Genomic DNA, 20,415 nt, shown 5'->3' with positions numbered 1-20,415 from the left:
ATGCCTTCATTAAAATTTTTTCTTTTGACAAGGCAGGAAGAACACATGTGGGGAAAAATGTTGCAATAATCTTCACTTTCTTCTGATGTTTTACTTTCATAGAAAAGCCAAGCCCGCCTGAAAAACTTGGAGTAACAAGTGTATCCAAAGACAGTGTTTCCCTGGCCTGGTTGAAGCCAGAGCATGACGGTGGAAGCAGAATTGTGCATTATGTCATTGAAGCACTAGAAAAAGGACAGACGACCTGGGTTAGATGTGCGGTGGTAAAGTCAACCCACCATGCTGTTTCTGGTCTGAGGCAGAATTCTGAATACTTTTTCCGGGTGTTTGCTGAAAATCAAGCTGGCCTGAGTGACCCAAGAGAGCTTCTGCTTCCTGTCCTTGTTAAGGAGCAGCTAGGTGTGTTTAATTTTATGTAGAAGCAAAATTTGAAATTATTTGCATTGATTTTAGTCAACTTGCAAAAAACACTCTTTTCACCTTCATCTTCTCTACTCTCATTTTTCAGAACCACCTGAAATTGACATGAAGAATTTCCCAAGCCATACCGTCTACGTTAGAGCTGGTTCAAACCTTAAAGTTGACATTCCGATTTCTGGAAAACCACTGCCCAAAGTGACCTTGTCAAGAGATGGTGTCCCACTGAAAGCAACCATGAGGTTTAATACTGAGATTACTGCTGAAAACCTGACCATCAATCTCAAAGAAAGTGTTGCCGCTGATGCTGGAAGATACGAGATCACAGCTGCCAACTCCAGTGGAACGACCAAAGCTTTCATTAACATCGTCGTACTGGACAGACCTGGTCCCCCAACTGGCCCTGTTGTGATAAGTGATATAACTGAAGACAGTGTGACTCTCAAATGGGAGCCACCTAAGTATGATGGTGGAACTCAGGTTACCAATTACATTGTACTTAAGAGAGAGACAAGTACTGCAGTATGGACAGAAGTGTCTGCAACAGTTGCAAGAACCATGATTAAAGTCATGAAACTGACCACAGGAGAAGAATACCAATTCCGCATCAAGGCAGAAAACCGCTTTGGCATCAGTGATCACATAGATTCAGCTTGTGTGGTTGTCAAACTACCATACAGTAAGTAACTTCTCAAAGATCCCATATTTCCAAATACAAAAATGTTTGAAATGTCTATATTAACCATGGGATTTCTGTCTTTTATAGCAACACCTGGACCACCATCTACACCATGGGTCACCAATGTCACTCGAGAAAGTATCACCGTGGGCTGGCATGAACCAGTGTCCAATGGAGGCAGTCCAGTTATAGGCTATCACCTGGAGATGAAAGACAGAAACAGCATCTTATGGCAAAAAGCCAACAAAATGCTCATCCGCACAACTCACTTCAAAGTCACAACAATTAGTGCCGGATTAATCTATGAATTCAGGGTGTATGCAGAAAATGCTGCTGGGATTGGGAAGCCCAGCCATCCTTCAGAACCAGTCCTAGCCATTGATGCCTGTGGTATGTATTTGTCACAAGAAGGACAGTTCTGACTACTTAGCAATGCAAACCTTCTTTCTGCAAAGTAAAATAATGACCTAAGTGCCACTAATCTGCTTTCTGTCTTTTCACAGAACCCCCAAGAAACCTCCGTATCACTGACATTTCAAAGAACTCTGTCAACCTTTCATGGCAACAACCCGCTTTTGATGGAGGAAGCAAGATTACAGGCTACATGGTTGAGAGACGAGACCTTCCAGATGGCAGATGGGCCAAGGCCAGCTTTACCAACGTTACCGAGACTCACTTCACTGTCTCTGGCTTGACTCAGAATGCCCAGTATGAATTCCGTGTCTTTGCTAGAAATGCCGTCGGGTCCATCAGCAATCCATCTGAGGTTGTAGGCCCCATCACATGCATTGATTCCTATGGTAAGCATTTTTAGTATTTTGAACCACAGCAGTAATTTAACTCAATATTCTATCTTACTTTTTCTGGTCCTAATCTATAGGATAACTTTTACTATGTACCTTGTTAGATATTTAGGAAAAATTATGAATTACCTGGGGATGGTGGGTGGTCTTAGGAAAATTCCATAACACCCCAGGCCTTTTGGCTTAACTGTAAAACATGAGATTTGGACTACAGGATAGCAAAAGGCCTTTCTGATTTCAGTCTTTCATGTTTCTATTTAAAATTTTCAGCATCAATAATTAAAGCGATGGTTGGATGCTCAGAGAATATTCCTCTTAAACAAGTGAAAACTAAACAGAGGTGTTAATGATGATAAATATTAGCAGCAGCTAACATTTGCTGTGTACCTTCCATGAGTTCTCTCCCCTAGTTCCAACAGCCTTAAGATCAGCTCATTTTACAGAAGAGAAAGTGAGGTTTAGAGTGCGTACATAACTTCCTCAACATCAAAGCAGCTTATGAATGATAGAGGGGAAATTCAAACAGACTTCAGAATTCTCTCTACATTGCCGTTGTCCGAAATACACATAGACATCCCAAAATACACTACTGGAAAATAAGTAGCACATTCAACTCAACAGTAGGTTAAAAACTAAAATTTCATGAGAGTTAGGTACCCAGTGATGCCGTTTCTAAAAATCCCCCATTTCCAAGGGGTTTCTCTGTGATATCGGGGCAGAAGTACCCACTTCCATCTTCATGATGAGACTCCTCGGGCCTCTCTCTATGAACCAGGCTTAGTAGACACTGAGTCAGTATTTGTGAGACTGTGAAGCAAGTCAAATTAATTCTGTTTCTCAAAACTTGTAAGCAGCCTGGCACAAAACCAGTCCAGGGGACTATACAGCTCCGTGAGTAGAGAATTCAGCATTAAGGGTCTGCTGTAAACTGCCCCCACTTGAATACCAGTGAACTGGGAAGGGAAATAAAAAGAACCAGATCATTGTTCTGTGTCCCATTTCATTACTGGAATAAAACGCGTAATAGACTTTACATTTCAAAGGCACTTGAATCCCTGTGCAATTAGTGCTGTCACTGGGGTTCAGAGCTTGCTCACAATCTTTCTTCCTCATCTGAGATAGAAGAGTAGCTCATAAAATTAAATATAAAATATAAATGGGATTAGAACTACCGTGTGTACATTTATTATTTAATAAAGGCCAATGAGCTTACTTTGAAGTTGCTGTGATTATTTTCTTTATCCTTGTGATCTTTTAAATATTTATGATCTGTTTTTCTTACAGGTGGACCTGTAATTGATTTGCCTCTAGAATATACAGAAGTAGTCAAATGCAGAGCAGGGACATCTGTGAAGCTCAGAGCTGGCATTTCTGGCAAACCTGAGCCTACAATTGAGTGGTATAAAGATGACAAAGAGTTACAAACCAATGCACTGGTCTGTGTCGAAAATACCACTGACCTTGCATCTATACTCATCAAAGATGCAACTCGCCTTAATAGTGGAACCTATGAGTTAAAACTAAGGAATGCCATGGGCTCAGCCTCAGCCACAATTAGACTGCAGATCCTTGGTAGGTGCTGAATGCAGGCCAACATCATATTTCATTTGCCTAAAATTTAATGATTTTAAATTAGAAACCTTTCTAAATTTATTAATATACCATTTTGTTCTTTCACTGACAGACAAACCAGGACCTCCAGGTGGACCAATTGAATTTAAGACTGTCACTGCTGAAAAGATAACTCTTCTCTGGCAGCCTCCGGCAGATGATGGTGGTGCAAAAATCACTCACTACATCGTGGAAAAGCGTGAGACAAGCCGCGTTGTGTGGTCTATGGTGTCTGAAAATTTGGAAGAGTGTATCATTAAGACCACCAAAATCATCAAAGGAAATGAATACATCTTCCGGGTTCGCGCTGTGAACAAATATGGAATTGGTGATGCACTGGAATCTCACCCAGTGATAGCAAGGAATGCATTTGGTGAGATAAGATTTCATTAGAAAACTAAAATCAAATACATGAAAATTTATTTACTTACTTATTTTCATTGTATCAAATCCTACCAGGTGATCATTTTATTCCTTGAGTATTAGTTGTAATTGCTTTGAAATAAATGAGACCTTGTTTTGAATCAAGGCACTAAATAGTATCTCCAACAGCAAGTTTGGTAAATGTTGGCTTAAATTAAGATTATCTTCGAGACTCTTCTACGTCATGCAGCCATTACTAATCCATTTACAAATGTCTATTTGCTCAGATAGCATCTCATCTCTCAAATTTCTATCATTACTCACTGAAATGAGTAAAATTCATGAAAATTTAAAAATAAACTGAGATGTCCCTAGCAGTCCAGTGGTTAGGACTTGATGCTTTCACTGGCAGAGATTGGGTTCAGTTCCTGGTCAGGGGAACTAAGATCCCACAAGCTGTGTGATGTGACCATAAATAAATTCATAAGTAAACAAATACTATTCTGCTAGCTATTAATAGTTTCCAGAGCTTGATTGACTTATTTTCTTGCTCATCATATCACTTCTCATAATGATCCTTTTCACCAGGTGGAAAATATAATAAATGAGACAAATATTCTTAAGTAGGACATGAAGATTAAAAAGTAGAATCTATCAGTAATGTTGACTCTTTTAACTCATTTTCCTCTTCCTTTTTAAACAGTCACACCTGGGCCTCCCAGCGTGCCAGAGGTGACAAAAATTAACAAGAATTCGATGACTGTTGTCTGGAGCAGGCCGGTTGCAGATGGTGGCAGTGACATAAGTGGTTATATCCTTGAGAAACGAGACAAGAAGAGTCTTGGATGGTTTAAAGTCCTTAAAGAGACAATCCGTGACACCAGACAGAAAGTGACAGGACTCACGGAACACAGTGACTATCAATACCGAGTTTGTGCTATAAATGCTGCTGGACAGGGTCCATTTTCTGAACCATCCGACTTCTACAAAGCTGCTGATCCTATTGGTAAGTGCAGCCTCTTCACCTGTGTCATCTTTCACATCGCCCAGTTGTACCCAGTTGCATAATTATGGTATTGTGACTGTCCATTCCAGATCCACCAGGCCCACCGGCTAAGATAAGAATTGCAGATTCAACTAAATCATCCATCACTCTTGGATGGAGTAAACCTGTCTATGATGGGGGCAGTGCTGTTACTGGATATGTTGTTGCCATGAGACAAGGAGAGGAAGAGGAATGGACTGTTGTCTCTACCAAAGGAGAAGTCAGAACTACAGAATATGTGGTATCCAACCTGAGTCCTGGAGTCAATTACTACTTCCAGGTGTCTGCTGTAAACTGTGCTGGACAAGGTGAACCTATAGCAATGACTGAACCCGCACAAGCTAAAGACATACTGGGTACGTACCTACTGATGTGATTATGCTTTTATTTTAATAGAGTGACTCCAGGAAATCACTCATTTCCTTGCTTTAAAATTCACTGTATATGTCCATTTTATGTCTACAGAGGAACCAGAGATCGACCTAGACATGGCTTTTAGGACCTCCATTATAGCTAAAGCTGGCGAAGACGTACACGTGTTGATTCCCTTCAAAGGCAGACCTCCACCTACTGTCACATGGAGAAAAGATGAGAAGAATCTTGGCAGTGATGCCCGCTACAGCATTCAAAACACTGACTCATCTTCATTACTCATTATCCCTCAAGTCACTCGCCATGATACAGGCAAATATATTCTCACAATAGAAAATGGTGTTGGTCAACCAAAGTCTTCAACTGTGAGTGTTAAAGTGCTTGACACACCAGCCGCCTGCCAAAAACTACAGATTAAACATGTTTCTCAAGGCACAGTCACTTTGTTCTGGGAACCTCCTCTCATTGACGGAGGATCTCCTATAATTAATTACATCATTGAGAAGAAAGATGCTACCAAGAGAACATGGTCTTCTGTGTCACACAAATGTTCTAGCACATCCTTTAAAGTAACAGATTTGTCAGAGAAAACTCCGTTCTTCTTCAGAGTTTTTGCGGTAAATGAAATTGGAATTGGGGAACCCTGTGAAACCACAGAGCCTGTGAAGGCTGCCCAAGTACCAGCACCTATACGCGATCTCTCAGTGAAAGACTCAACAAAGACATCTGTTACGCTGAGCTGGACCAAGCCCGACTTTGATGGTGGTAGTGTAATCACAGATTATATTGTGGAAAGGAAAGGTAAAGGTGAACAAACGTGGTCACATGCTGGAATAAGTAAGACATGTGAAATTGAGGTTGGCCAGCTCAAGGAACTGTCAGAGCTGGAATTCAGAGTGTCTGCCAGAAATGAGAAAGGGCTGAGTGATGATGTCACTATTGGGCCAGTTACAGTGAAAGAACTTGTCATTCCACCTGAAGTTAATCTGTCAGAAATCCCTGGGGCACAAGTCGCTGTGAGAATTGGACACAATGTGCACCTCGAATTACCTTATAAAGGAAAACCCAAGCCATCTATCAGTTGGTTGAAAGATGGTTTGCCACTGAAAGAAAGTGAACACGTTCGTTTGGGTAAAACCGAAAACAAGCTTACTTTGAGTATAAAGAATGCGAAGAAGGAGAATGGAGGGAAATACACCATTATTCTCGATAACGCAGTCTGTCGAAACGCATATCCCATTACAGTCATCACACTTGGCCCGCCATCTAAGCCCAAAGGGCCCATTCGATTCGAGGAAATCAAGGCCGATAGCGTCATCATGTCCTGGGATGTGCCTGATGATGATGGAGGAGGTGAAATTACCTGTTACAGCATTGAGAAGCGAGAAGCTTCACAAACTAATTGGAAGATGGTGTGTTCCAGCGTTGCCCGGACAACTTTCAAAGTTCCTAACCTAGTCAAAGATGCCGAATATCAGTTTAGAGTTAGGGCAGAAAACAGATATGGAGTCAGCCAACCACTTGTCTCAAACATCATTTTGGCCAAACACCAGTTCAGGATTCCTGGCCCCCCAGGAAAGCCAGTTACATACAATGTGACTTCTGATGGCATGTCACTCACTTGGGATGCTCCAGTTTACGATGGTGGTTCAGAAGTTACTGGATACCATGTTGAAAAGAAAGAAAGAAACAGCATCCTCTGGCAAAGAATTAATATGTCACCAATATCTGGAAGAGAATATAGAGCTACTGGATTAATGGAAGGCCTGGATTACCAGTTCCGTGTATTCGCTGAAAATTCTGCTGGCCTAAGCTCACCTAGCGACCCAAGCAAATTTACCTTAGCTGTTTCCCCAGTAGGTAAGTGACTGAAGATTATTCCAGTATATTTAATTCAGCAACTAATGTGTTACTAACACTAATTTTCTTCCACATATCACCTTCTCACATATTTTCTTGACACTGGAGTTGGTCAGGTAAAGCAAGGGGAATGATTTTAAATCAGTCTAATAAAGTAATTTTAAAAATGTTTTTAAAGATTCTGATACCAAAAAATTTCAATTAATGGCTAAAATGAGTTTGGGGGATTTATTCATTTTTTTCCTCTTCCATTGAGGATTAAGAGTTGATTACAGAAGTAACGACACCTTTAACTTTCATATAATTTTTAGACCCACCTGGCACTCCTGACTACATTGATGTCACCCGGGAAACCATCACACTGAAATGGAACCCACCGCTGCGTGATGGAGGCAGTAAGATAGTGGCCTACAGCATCGAGAAACGGCAAGGGAGCGATCGATGGACCAGATGCAACTTTACTGACGTCAGTGAATGTCAGTACACGGTAACAGGACTCAGTCCTGGGGATCGATATGAGTTCAGAATAATCGCAAGAAATGCTGTTGGAACCATAAGCCCGCCGTCACAGTCTTCTGGTGTTATCATGACCAGAGATGAAAATGGTAAGCATTTACAACTGATTTCCAGTGTAACTAAGAACATCCATGTTTTTAAATATATATGTTTTTGGTCCCTGGTGTGTAAAATGAGAATAAAACCAATGCTTCATACAGATTACCAAAGGTTGTTAGGTAGATGAATTAGATTTTTCTACCTCTCAGATAAAGAGAAGAAAAAGATGTGATTAGCATCAACTTTTTACTGCGTCTATTATTTCATTTCCACATAAAGAGCATGCAAATGGGGATGGTTTTCAGTTTTGTAATTTCAGTCATTTATAATAAAGAATAAAGTTCTCAAGAATAACAGTCCATTTCTATTGAAATCACAAAAATTCAACAGCACAATTATCTTGCCTGAGTGCAGCTGATGGCATGGAACAGGAACTCGTTTGAATATGAAGCAGTATTAGGAAGTAGATGACCTACAAATATTTCATTCCTCTTTTTTACAAGTGGAAATTCAAGAGTAATAACATGACAAACAAAGGAGATAACAATATGCACGTTTAACTTTGAGTCTAAATTCTCAACCATCAATCATACTCTCAAAATAGCCTTTGGTATAAGGATTACCCTTCCAGGCTTTATGATATGGTGCTAATGAAAAACATGTTTGTTTACGTCTTTATTAAATCAAATTAATGTATATAATTCTATTTCTTTTACAGTTGCACCAACTGTAGAGTTTGGCCCTGAGTACTTTGATGGTATCACTATTAAATCTGGAGAGAGCCTTAGAATTAAAGCTTTGGTACAAGGACGACCAGTACCTCGAGTAACCTGGTTCAAAGATGGAGTAGAAATTGAGAAGAAGATGAACATGGAAATAACCGATGTCCTTGGATCCACCAGCCTCTTTGTTAGAGATGCTACTCGGGACCATCGTGGTGTATACAGAGTGGAAGCCAAAAACGCATCCGGCTCCACAAAAGCAGAGATTACAGTGAGAGTACAAGGTAAACTTCTAAAATAGCTTCTTAATCTTACAATGTACAGAACTTGGATTAAAGACAGGCCTAATTGCATTTTAATGGACAAGGGAGAAGAAACTAACTCCAGAATCTTTTTCTTACAGATACACCAGGAAAACCAGTTGGGCCAATAAGATTCACCAATATAACTGGCGAGAAGATGACCCTGTGGTGGGACGCGCCACACAATGACGGCTGTGCCCCCGTATCTCACTACCTGATTGAAAAACGGGAAACCAGCAGACTTGCTTGGGCACTAATTGAGGACAATTGTGAAGGCCTCAGCTATACAGCCACAAAACTAATAACTGGCAATGAATACCAATTCCGTATTTCTGCAGTTAACAAGTTTGGTGTTAGCCGGCCGCTGGATTCTGACCCAGTGGTTGCTCAAATACAGTACAGTAAGTGACCCTTCTTACCAAGTGGCACTATGTCATAAGGTCAGTTTCCAAGCACACACGTCTAATTGCTTTCTTTCTTTGTTTTCACCTCACAGCTATTCCTGATGCCCCTGGCACTCCAGAACCTAGTAATGTAACAGGCAATAGCATTACTCTAACATGGGCCAGGCCAGAATCAGATGGTGGCAGTGAAATTCAACAGTACATCCTTGAAAGGAGAGAAAAGAAGAGCACACGATGGGTGAAAGTGACCAGCAAACGACCCATCTGTGAGACAAGATTCAAAGTCACAGGTCTGACAGAGGGCAATGAGTATGAATTCCACGTCATGGCTGAAAATGCCGCAGGGGTAGGACCTGCAAGCAGCGTCTCACGACTAATCAAATGCAGAGAGCCTGTCAACCCACCAGGCGCGCCTGCTGTGGTCAAAGTGACAGACACATCAAAGACAACTGTGAGCTTAGAATGGTCTAAGCCAGTGTTTGACGGAGGATTGGAGATAATTGGGTATATTATTGAAATGTGCAAAGCTGACCTGGGAGACTGGCACAAGGTGAACGCAGAAGCATGTGTGAAAACGAGATATACAGTCACCGATCTGCAAGCAGGTGAAGAATACAAATTCCGGGTTAGTGCTGTCAATGCTGCTGGAAAAGGAGAGAGCTGTGAAGTGACTGGCACCATTAAAGCAGTTGACCGATTATCAGCTCCGGAGTTAGACATCGATGCCAACTTCAAGCAGACTCATGTTGTGAGAGCTGGGGCCAGCATTCGCCTCTTCATTGCCTATCAGGGTAGACCAACTCCGACAGCTGTATGGAGCAAACCGGACTCTAACCTTAGCATTCGGGCTGACATCCACACAACAGATTCCTTCAGCACCCTCACCGTGGAGAAGTGCAACAGAACCGATGCAGGGAAATATACCCTTACTGTAGAAAACAACAGTGGTAGTAAGTCAATCACATTCACCGTAAAGGTGCTGGACTCTCCAGGACCACCTGGCCCGATTACCTTCAAGGATGTGACCCGGGGCTCTGCTACATTGATGTGGGATGCCCCTCTCCTTGATGGAGGTGCCCGAATTCATCACTACGTGGTAGAGAAACGAGAAGCCAGTCGCCGTAGCTGGCAGGTGGTCAGTGAAAAATGCATTCGTCAGATCCTCAGGGTCAGTGACCTGCTAGAAGGCGTTCCATACTATTTCCGTGTTTCTGCAGAAAATGAGTATGGTGTTGGTGAACCCTATGAAATGCCAGAACCAATGGTAGCCACAGAACAACCTGCTCCACCTAGGAGACTTGATATTGTTGACACAAGCAAGTCCTCTGTAGTCTTAGCTTGGCTTAAACCTGACCATGATGGAGGCAGCCGAATCACTGGCTACCTGCTCGAAATGAGACAAAAGGGATCTGACTTCTGGGTTGAAGCTGGTCACACCAAACAGATGACTTTCACAGTGGAGCGCCTCGTTGAGAACACTGAATATGAATTCCGTGTGAAGGCCAAGAATGATGCTGGCTACAGTGAACCCAGGGAAGCCTTCTCTTCTGTCATCATCAAGGAGCCTCAGATTGAGCCCACTGCTGACCTCACTGGAATTACCAATCAGCTCATAACCTGCAAAGCAGGAAGCACATTTACCATTGACGTGCCAATCAGTGGTCGTCCTGCCCCCAAGGTAACATGGAAACTTGAAGAAATGAGACTTAAGGAGACAGATCGAGTGAGTATCACAACGACAAAAGACAGAACCACCTTGTCTGTAAAGGACAGCATGAGAGGTGACTCTGGAAGGTACTTCTTGACCCTGGAAAATACAGCTGGTGTTAAAACATTTACCATCACTGTTGTGGTCATTGGAAGGCCAGGTCCCGTAACCGGCCCCATTGAAGTCTCATCTATCTCATCTGAATCATGTGTCCTGTCATGGGCGGAACCTCAAGACAATGGAGGCACCGATATTACCAATTACATTGTTGAAAAGCGGGAATCGGGTACAACAGCTTGGCAGCTTGTCAATTCCAGTGTCAAGCGCACTCAGATTAAAGTCACTCATCTCACAAAGTATATGGAATATTCTTTCCGTGTCAGTTCAGAGAACAGATTTGGTGTCAGCAAGCCTGTAGAATCAGCACCAATCGTGGCTGAGCATCCATTTGGTAAGAAAATTAAAATCATATTACCTAGTCTCTATGATTAAATATTTCCCCTGAATGTTATTTATATTCTGTATTTATGTTTTGAAACTCTATTTACATTTTGATACCTTTGTTTATATTTAGTCCCACCAAGTGCACCTACCAGACCTGAGGTCTACTATGTGTCCGCAAATGCCATGTCTATTCGCTGGGAAGAACCGTACCATGACGGTGGCAGTAAAGTCATCGGCTACTGGGTTGAGAAGAAAGAACGTAACACCATTCTTTGGGTGAAAGAAAACAAAGTACCATGCTTAGAGTGCAACTACAAAGTGACCGGTTTGGTAGAAGGACTGGAGTATCAGTTCAGAACATATGCACTCAATGCCGCAGGCGTTAGCAAAGCCAGCGAAGCTTCAAGACCTGTGATGGCTCAAAACCCAGTGGGTAGGTATCAAAATTTAAGGGTACATTTGTTTATCATCATCATCAGTACTAGCAGAATTCAGAGTTGTATTTAACCTCACTTTTGTCTCCCTTCCAGATGCACCAGGAAGACCAGAGGTAACGGATGTCACCCGATCGACAGTGTCACTGATCTGGTCTGCCCCGGTGTATGATGGCGGCAGCAAGGTTGTGGGCTACATCATAGAGCGTAAGCCAGTCAGTGAAGTTGGAGACGGTCGCTGGCTCAAGTGCAACTACACCATCGTATCTGACAACTTCTTCACCGTTACTGCTCTCAGTGAAGGAGACACTTACGAATTCCGTGTGTTGGCCAAGAATGCAGCAGGCGTAATTAGCAAAGGATCAGAATCCACAGGCCCCGTCACTTGCCGAGATGAATACGGTAAAAATAATAATAATAATCCATGTTCTCCTTTTAAATTATCACAGTTTCTGTGACAACAGTCTGTCATATATTCATTCACATTTTGTCTATGACAGCTCCACCCAGAGCTGAACTGGATGCCAGATTACAGGGTGATCTGGTCACCATCAGAGCAGGCTCGGATCTTGTTCTTGATGCTGCAGTTGGTGGCAAACCTGAACCCAAGATTATCTGGACCAAAGGGGACAAAGAACTAGATATGTGTGAGAAAATTTCTCTGCAGTACACTGGCAAACGCGCAACTGCTGTGATCAAGTTCTGTGACAGAAGTGATAGTGGAAAATACACTTTAACAGTGAAGAATGCCAGTGGGACAAAGGCTGTGTCTGTCCTGGTCAAAGTTCTCGGTAAGAGCGTCAAATGATTTTTGATTTCCATAGCTTTCTCAAATGTGTGCAGAAAGAAGGACCTTCCTCATTGCTCATTCCTACATCTGTTTTAGATTCCCCGGGCCCATGTGGAAAGCTCACCGTCAGCAGAGTAACTGAGGAGAAGTGCACTTTAGCCTGGAGCCTTCCTCAGGAGGATGGAGGAGCAGAAATTACTCACTACATTGTGGAAAGACGTGAGACGAGCAGGCTCAACTGGGTGATTGTGGAAGCCGAATGCCCCACCCTATCCTATGTGGTTACCAGACTCATCAAGAACAATGAATACATATTCCGAGTGCGGGCAGTAAACAAATACGGCCCTGGTGTACCTGTTGAATCAGAGCCCATTGTTGCCAGAAACTCCTTCAGTGAGTATTAACACTTAAACAACTCGCCAGTGGAAGTGTCATGGGATCAGGGGATGGGGTGGGCAGGGGGCAGGCAGTCATAGAAATAGTGATTTTGTGCAATTCTGATCAACCTTTTATTCTCACAAAAATATAAACAGCTATTCCATCACAACCTGGCATACCTGAAGAAGTTGGGGCTGGCAAAGAGCATATCATCATTCAGTGGACGAAACCTGAATCTGATGGTGGCAACGAGATCAGCAACTACTTGGTAGACAAACGTGAGAAGAAGAGCCTGCGCTGGACACGTGTGAACAAAGACCACGTGGTGTACGATACCAGGCTGAAGGTGACTGGCCTAATGGAAGGTTGTGATTACCAGTTCCGGGTGACTGCAGTAAACGCTGCTGGTAACAGCGAACCCAGCGAACCTTCCAACTTTATCTCCTGCAGAGAACCATCATGTGAGTTCCAAGACTCATTCATACTCCTAATGCCCATCAAAATCATATTACAAAGAATTGTCCAATATGCAGTTTCCAAGAACTTGTAGAATTTATGACTGGCCTAGAAAGGCATGTGCTTGTTAGAAGGACTTTACAGCCTAAGACAGAAAATATTTCAACAAATACTTCTGTTGATAAGTTAGCAGTTACATTGCTGGAAATTGTTGCAGTTATTTTCCAATCTGTGAAAAAAAGTTTTTTTTTCCTACTACCAATATGAAAGGGATGTCTTTTGCAAATCTTCCTAAGGATGGAGGTAATTTTGTTGTAATGATAATAACTACTGAAGAGAAAAAAAAAGGACAATGTCTCCTTTAAGAGGCTTAGCAGAACAGAAAGTTTCTACTATCTTAATAAGTACCTAACAAATAATTGTCACAAGAGCCTCAAAAATAAGTTGGCAAATCCTTGTACAAAGTTTAAGCCTAAGAACTAAAAGGAATAAATCACTGGGATTGACTCAGGGGAAGTAGAAGATATTTATTCCAGTACTTACTAGAAATGTAGAGGCGACAACAATATTGACCTTGTTGAAAGCTGAGCTCCTAAAGAAAGGTCCCTGGGGCTTCTTCCAGAAGTTGAAATTCTGTGCTCCCACTGCAGGGGCACAGGTTCACTAAGTTCCTGTATGCCACTGCTGCTGCTGCTAAGTCGCTTCAGTCATGGCCGACTCTGTGCGACCCCATAGACGGCAGCCCACCAGGCTCCCCCGTCCCTGGGATTCTCCAGGCAAGAGCACTGGAGTGGGTTGCCATTTCCTTCTCCAATGCGTGAAACTGAAGTCGCTTAGTGGCATCCGACTCATAGCGACCCCATGGACTGCAGCCCACCAGGCTCCTCCATCCATGGGGTTTTCTAGGCAAGAGTACTGGAGTGGCTTGCCATTGCCTTCTCTGCCTATATGCCACTGGGCACAGCCAAAAAGAGAAAAAAAAAAAAGTCCCTGAGAATGGGTACTGTAAGCAATGAACTTAGTAGGACACAGTGTATCTAGCCAAGGTGGCCAGGGAGAAACATCTGCCTTTCTAAAGAAGTTTTTAACTCTTAAAATAATAAAAATAGTAACTCCAGAACATACAGTGCCATCTTGTAATATCAGAAGACCTTAGTTACAAAGAGCATCTCAGTGACTGTAGACAAAGAACAGCAATCAATGCCTGAGTGAATCTTACAAATCAAAAATACAAATCTCAAGGCTTCCTTATGTGTATAATATCCTTCTTTTCACAGATACCCCTGGACCACCTTCTGCTCCACGAGTTGTAGATACCACCAAGCACAGCATCAGTCTAGCCTGGACCAAGCCCATGTATGATGGTGGCGCTGACATCATAGGATACGTTCTTGAAATGCAAGAGAAGGACACTGATCAGTGGTACCGAGTGCATACCAACGCCACAATAAGAAACAACGAATTCACTGTGACAGACCTTAAAATGGGCCAGAAATACTCCTTCAGAGTTGCTGCTGTGAACGTGAAGGGCATGAGCGAATACAGCGAGTCAACTGCGGAAATTGAGCCTGTGGAAAGACTGGGTATTTATTATTCAAGGTTTTAGGTGAATTATTTTCTTGTCACACTTGTTCATAAATTAATTAAGCTTTGACATTTACTTTCCAGAAATACCGGATCTGGAGCTTGCAGATGACTTAAAGAAGACCGTGACCATCAGAGCTGGGGCCTCACTACGGCTGATGGTGTCTGTATCTGGAAGACCACCACCCGTCATCACATGGACCAAAAAGGGCATTGACCTTGCAAGTCGGGCGATCATCGACAACACTGAGAGTTACTCTCTGCTTATTGTGGACAAAGTTAACCGGTACGATGCTGGAAAATACACCATTGAAGCCGAAAACCAATCTGGCAAGAAATCAGCAACTGTCCTCGTGAAAGTATACGGTAAGTATTGGTCTTAATACTATGCAATGAGTAGATTCTTTAAAAACAAACACCTTGACCTCTGATTGATCACCTCTCTAGAAGGAACTATGTTAAGTATATTTTCCTAACCCCTTCCCCCGCAGAATCTATCAACTAATCTGTCAAATAAGAAGTATGGATCCTTCATTCTCTCTGTTTTTTTAGATACTCCTGGCCCCTGTCCTTCAGTGAGAGTTAAGGAAGTATCAAGAGATTCTGTGACCATCACTTGGGAAGTTCCCACAATTGATGGTGGAGCGCCTGTCAACAATTATATTATTGAAAAGCGTGAAGCTGCCATGAGAGCATTCAAAACAGTAACTACCAAATGCAGCAAGACACTCTACAGGATTTCTGGACTTATAGAAGGAACCATGTACTATTTCAGGGTGTTGCCAGAAAACATTTATGGCATTGGAGAACCTTGTGAAACATCTGATGCAGTTCTGGTCTCAGAAGTGCCTTTGGTGCCTACGAAGCTAGAAGTGGTCGATGTCACCAAATCCACTGTTACCCTTGCCTGGGAGAAACCACTCTATGACGGTGGGAGCCGACTCACTGGCTACGTTCTTGAGGCCTGCAAAGCTGGCACTGAGAGATGGATGAAGGTTGTCACCTTAAAACCCACAGTCCTAGAGCACACTGTTATTTCCTTAAATGAAGGTGAACAGTACTTATTTAGAGTAAGGGCACAAAACGAGAAAGGTGTGTCAGAACCAAGAGAGATCGTCACAGCCGTGACTGTAAAAGACCTCAGAGGTATGTACCAAAACACCAAGATAACAATAATAGTAAAGCAAAATGAAGGAAACATTCAGAATTCATGACATCCTGTCATTAGAAATTATACTTAAGAATAAATGCCTACTTTCTTTCTCATAGTGTTGCCAACAATTGATCTTTCTACAATGCCTCAAAAGACCATCCATGTCCCAGCTGGCAAACCAGTAGAGCTGGTGATACCAATTGCTGGTCGCCCACCTCCTGCTGCTTCCTGGTTCTTCGCTGGTTCTAAATTAAGAGAATCAGAGCGTGTCACAGTTGAAACTCATACTAAGGTAGCTAAATTAACCATCCGGGAAACCACTATCAAAGATACTGGAGACTATGTACTTGAACTGAAGAACGTAACGGGAACTACATCAGAGACCATTAAAGTCATCATTCTCGGTAGGGACATGGGAAAAGGCACAAGCAAATTGTTGATGCTCAGTCACCCAATTTTGATTTGAAGTGAAAATTAATATCTGGAATTTCCTTTTCTTTTGCAGACAAGCCTGGTCCACCATCTGGGCCTATCAAGGTTGATGAGATTGATGCTACTTCAGTGACCATTTCCTGGGAACCACCCGAACTGGACGGTGGCGCTCCTCTGAGTGGCTATGTAGTAGAACAACGTGATGCCCACCGCCCTGGATGGCTGCCTGTGTCTGAGTCAGTGACCAGATCAACATTTAAGTTTACCAGACTCATTGAAGGAAACGAGTATGTGTTCCGAGTGGCTGCGACAAACCGCTTTGGGATTGGCTCCTACTTGCAGTCTGAAGTCATAGAATGTCGCAGCAGCATCAGTAAGTCCTGGGCCCTTCTGCCACTCTCCTCACCTCTAAATGTTAACAAGAAGGAATTTGTTTTTAATATGCCCTTATGTAAGTAAAAAGAGGTCCAAAATTAATCCCAGGGTCATTCTAAGGTTTCTATACCTCCTTTTCTTGGAGGGGTTTTCAACATGGTTAAGGTTTTTGGTTGTTTTTTTTTTTTTATGAAAGAAAGAGAGGAAGGAGTTAGGAAAGGATGGGTAGAAGGAGAGGAAGGAGGGAGGGAAGACTGGCTGTTACAGTGAGGAAAAAATACAGAATACACATTTAATAAATGTTTATGAAATTGAATAAAATGAGGAACCTCAAGAAAGGTACAAAAATGAAAACACTAGAAAAATAGTCATAAGAGTCTTACATACCTTTTTAAAATGGTATATACGAGACACACAATGTATGAGTCTTTAATTTATTCATGGTGCCATGGTGTGTTTACCTCCGTCTTGCTGCAGACATTCCTGGACCTCCAGAAACATTACAGATATTTGATGTTTCCCGTGAGGGCATGACACTTACTTGGTACCCACCAGAAGATGACGGAGGCTCCCAAGTGACTGGATACATCGTGGAACGCAAAGAAGTGAGAGCCGATCGGTGGGTCCGTGTAAATAAAGTGCCAGTGACAATGACACGATACCGTTCCACTGGCCTTATTGAAGGCTTAGAATACGAACACCGTGTCACGGCCATTAATGTGAGAGGAGCTGGAAAACCAAGCCGTCCTTCCAAACCCACCGTTGCCATGGATCCAATTGGTAAATACCTTCTGTATAAAAGTTCACTGAGATATAATTTAATATAGTAACGTTCACCTTCCTGAAATATAGAATTCTGTGAGTTTGGGGAAATGTGTGGTTGTATAACCACCACCACAATCAAATTATAGAATATTTCCATCAGCCCAAAAAGTTCATTTGTGTCCTTTGTCGTCAGTCCTCTCCCCACTCCCAACCCTTAGCAGTGTTGGAGAAGTAACTTCTTATATTCTTCTCTTGAATCTACTTCTCCCTCTTCAAAATAGAACTCTTGATATCACAGTTAAAATTTTTAAGCAACTTAGTATTTCTCAAAGCAGTTTAAAGACTGATGTTAAATGTAAGATAGTATTAGTGATCATAAACAAAGCACATATAAGACAAAGGAAAAAGCAAGAGTTTTAAGTAGTTTTAACTGATAAAATGAATTAAATATTTACAAAATGAAAAATATCCTAATGTTATATTCCATGTCTCCACAATTCACTGAAATCATTAGGTTTTTAGCATCTGATGTTCAACTTTGCAGAAACTTTTAACAAGTATGTTGTTGTTCTTATTTTCCAGCTCCTCCAGGAAAGCCACAAAACCCAAGAGTTACTGACACAACAAGGACATCAGTCTCCCTGGCCTGGAGCGTACCAGAAGATGAAGGAGGATCTAAAGTCACAGGCTACTTGATCGAAATGCAAAAAGTCGATCAACATGAATGGACCAAATGCAACACCACCCCAACCAAAATTCGGGAGTATACTCTCACACACCTACCTCAGGGTGCCGAATACAGATTCCGTGTCCTAGCCTGTAACGCTGGTGGACCTGGGGAGCCTGCTGAGGTACCAGGAACAGTCAAAGTCACAGAAATGCTTGGTAAGAGATGGGATCACTTACTTTGTGCTATATTTGCCTTTAGACTTATTTCCTATGCCTGTGTCCCAAAATGCTAATCATAACCTTACCTTTCTCCCCCAGAATATCCTGACTATGAACTTGATGAAAGATACCAGGAAGGTATCTTAGTAAGACAAGGTGGAGTCATCAGACTTACCATACCAATCAAAGGAAAACCATTCCCAATATGTAAATGGACCAAGGAAGGCCAAGATGTTAGTAAGCGTGCCATGATAGCAACCTCTGAAACTCACACTGAGCTTGTAATCAAAGAAGCAGACAGGGATGACTCTGGCACTTATGACCTGGTTCTGGAAAACAAATGTGGCAAGAAGGCTGTCTACATCAAGGTCAGGGTGATAGGAAATCCCAACACTCCAGAAGGGCCACTTGAATATGACGACATACAAGCTCGCTCTGTAAGGGTCAGCTGGAGACCCCCTGCCGATGACGGTGGTGCTGACATCTTGGGGTACATCCTGGAGAGACGCGAAGTGCCTAAATCCGCCTGGTACACCATTGACTCCAGAGTCCGAGGTACATCTCTGGTGGTAAAAGGCCTCAAAGAAAATGTGGAATACCATTTCCGTGTTTCAGCAGAAAACCAGTTTGGAATAAGCAAACCCTTGAAATCGGAGGAACCCGTCATACCAAAAACACCACTTAGTAAGTGCTCTTCCAACTACAACACTGTAAACTTCCTCTCAGTACTCTTTTGTTTCAAAATGAAAATCACCAGCTTACAAGAGTTGGAACCATACCCTAACATGTGTGTTTTCCACTTACATTCTTAGACCCTCCGGAGCCTCCAAGCAATCCTCCAGAAATACTTGATGTGACCAAGAGTTCCGTCAGCTTGTCCTGGTCCCGGCCTAAAGATGATGGTGGTTCTCGGGTCACAGGCTATTACATTGAACGCAAGGAGACCTCAACTGACAAGTGGGTCAGACACAACAAGACTCAGATCACCACCACAATGTACACCGTCACTGGGCTCGTTCCTGATGCCGAGTATCAGTTCCGCATCATTGCGCAGAACGACGTTGGCCTAAGCGAGACCAGCCCTGCATCTGAACCAGTTGTTTGCAAAGATCCATTTGGTAAGGAAAGAATTTCCGAAGGGGCTAGAATCAGAGCGTCAAGCCATCTTTGCTCTCTTTCCATTACAACTGTTTTCAAATATTTCAGATAAGCCAAGCCAACCTGGAGAACTCGAGATTCTTTCAATATCCAAAGACAGCGTCACTCTGCAGTGGGAGAAACCCGAATGCGATGGTGGCAAAGAAATCCTCGGATACTGGGTTGAATACAGACAATCTGGAGACAGTGCCTGGAAGAAGAGCAGTAAGGACCGCATCAAAGACAGGCAGTTCACAATAGGAGGTTTGCTGGAAGCTACAGAATATGAATTCAGGGTTTTCGCTGAGAACGAGACGGGGCTGAGCAGACCTCGAAGAACCGCTATGTCTGTAAAGACCAAACTAACGTGTAAGTAGCCGTTAGCTCTCTGCTTTCATTTACAAACTAAGCAACATGTAAAGGTTAATTCTTCCTCTATACTAAGTAGGTCTCCAGAAAGCTTGATTAGAGAGCAAGTGTTTGGAAAGAAAGAACTCAGTTTGGTATCTGTGCACAAAGGGAACAGCTGATACATTCTAGAGGGAGTCATTCCAAGCACAAAGCCTCAGCAGTAAACCGTTAGATGCACTGAACTGAGCACATGCCTAGAGCAATTTCTCCTATGAATATAATGGATTTTAATACTCCTAATAAGACGAAGTGTCAACGAATGTACCCCCTTCAAGGAACCTAAGTTAAGGGCAAAGATACAAGGGTTTATAAGGAACTCACATTTCC

At 42.6% G+C, this 20,415-nt stretch overlaps 1 protein-coding gene across 3 annotated transcripts in view; it reads left to right on the top strand.

Annotated features, from left to right (window-relative positions):
* TTN (titin) overlaps positions 1-20,415 on the top strand; it is a 274,747-nt gene that overhangs the window by 242,063 nt on the left and 12,269 nt on the right. For all 3 annotated transcript variants that reach the window (XM_040227721.1, XM_040227720.1, XM_040227719.1), the window contains 28 exons: positions 103-399; positions 509-1,096; positions 1,184-1,486; positions 1,600-1,896; positions 3,184-3,471; positions 3,584-3,883; positions 4,577-4,879; positions 4,969-5,274; positions 5,384-7,150; positions 7,462-7,755; positions 8,424-8,711; positions 8,831-9,130; positions 9,226-11,292; positions 11,416-11,718; positions 11,816-12,121; positions 12,220-12,510; positions 12,606-12,902; positions 13,043-13,348; positions 14,621-14,926; positions 15,012-15,293; positions 15,480-16,073; positions 16,197-16,484; positions 16,586-16,885; positions 17,365-17,667; positions 18,235-18,537; positions 18,640-19,224; positions 19,353-19,658; positions 19,747-20,046. In XM_040227721.1, the coding sequence (XP_040083655.1) occupies positions 103-399; positions 509-1,096; positions 1,184-1,486; positions 1,600-1,896; positions 3,184-3,471; positions 3,584-3,883; positions 4,577-4,879; positions 4,969-5,274; positions 5,384-7,150; positions 7,462-7,755; positions 8,424-8,711; positions 8,831-9,130; positions 9,226-11,292; positions 11,416-11,718; positions 11,816-12,121; positions 12,220-12,510; positions 12,606-12,902; positions 13,043-13,348; positions 14,621-14,926; positions 15,012-15,293; positions 15,480-16,073; positions 16,197-16,484; positions 16,586-16,885; positions 17,365-17,667; positions 18,235-18,537; positions 18,640-19,224; positions 19,353-19,658; positions 19,747-20,046 (12,468 nt within the window). The remainder of the gene's footprint in view (positions 1-102; positions 400-508; positions 1,097-1,183; positions 1,487-1,599; positions 1,897-3,183; positions 3,472-3,583; positions 3,884-4,576; positions 4,880-4,968; positions 5,275-5,383; positions 7,151-7,461; positions 7,756-8,423; positions 8,712-8,830; positions 9,131-9,225; positions 11,293-11,415; positions 11,719-11,815; positions 12,122-12,219; positions 12,511-12,605; positions 12,903-13,042; positions 13,349-14,620; positions 14,927-15,011; positions 15,294-15,479; positions 16,074-16,196; positions 16,485-16,585; positions 16,886-17,364; positions 17,668-18,234; positions 18,538-18,639; positions 19,225-19,352; positions 19,659-19,746; positions 20,047-20,415) is intronic.

Source organism: Oryx dammah, unplaced genomic scaffold (assembly GCF_014754425.2).
Source record: "Oryx dammah isolate SB20612 unplaced genomic scaffold, SCBI_Odam_1.1 HiC_scaffold_27, whole genome shotgun sequence".
NCBI classification, from domain to species: Eukaryota; Metazoa; Chordata; class Mammalia; order Artiodactyla; family Bovidae; genus Oryx; species Oryx dammah.
This window is presented reverse-complemented; position numbering and strand designations above follow the sequence as displayed.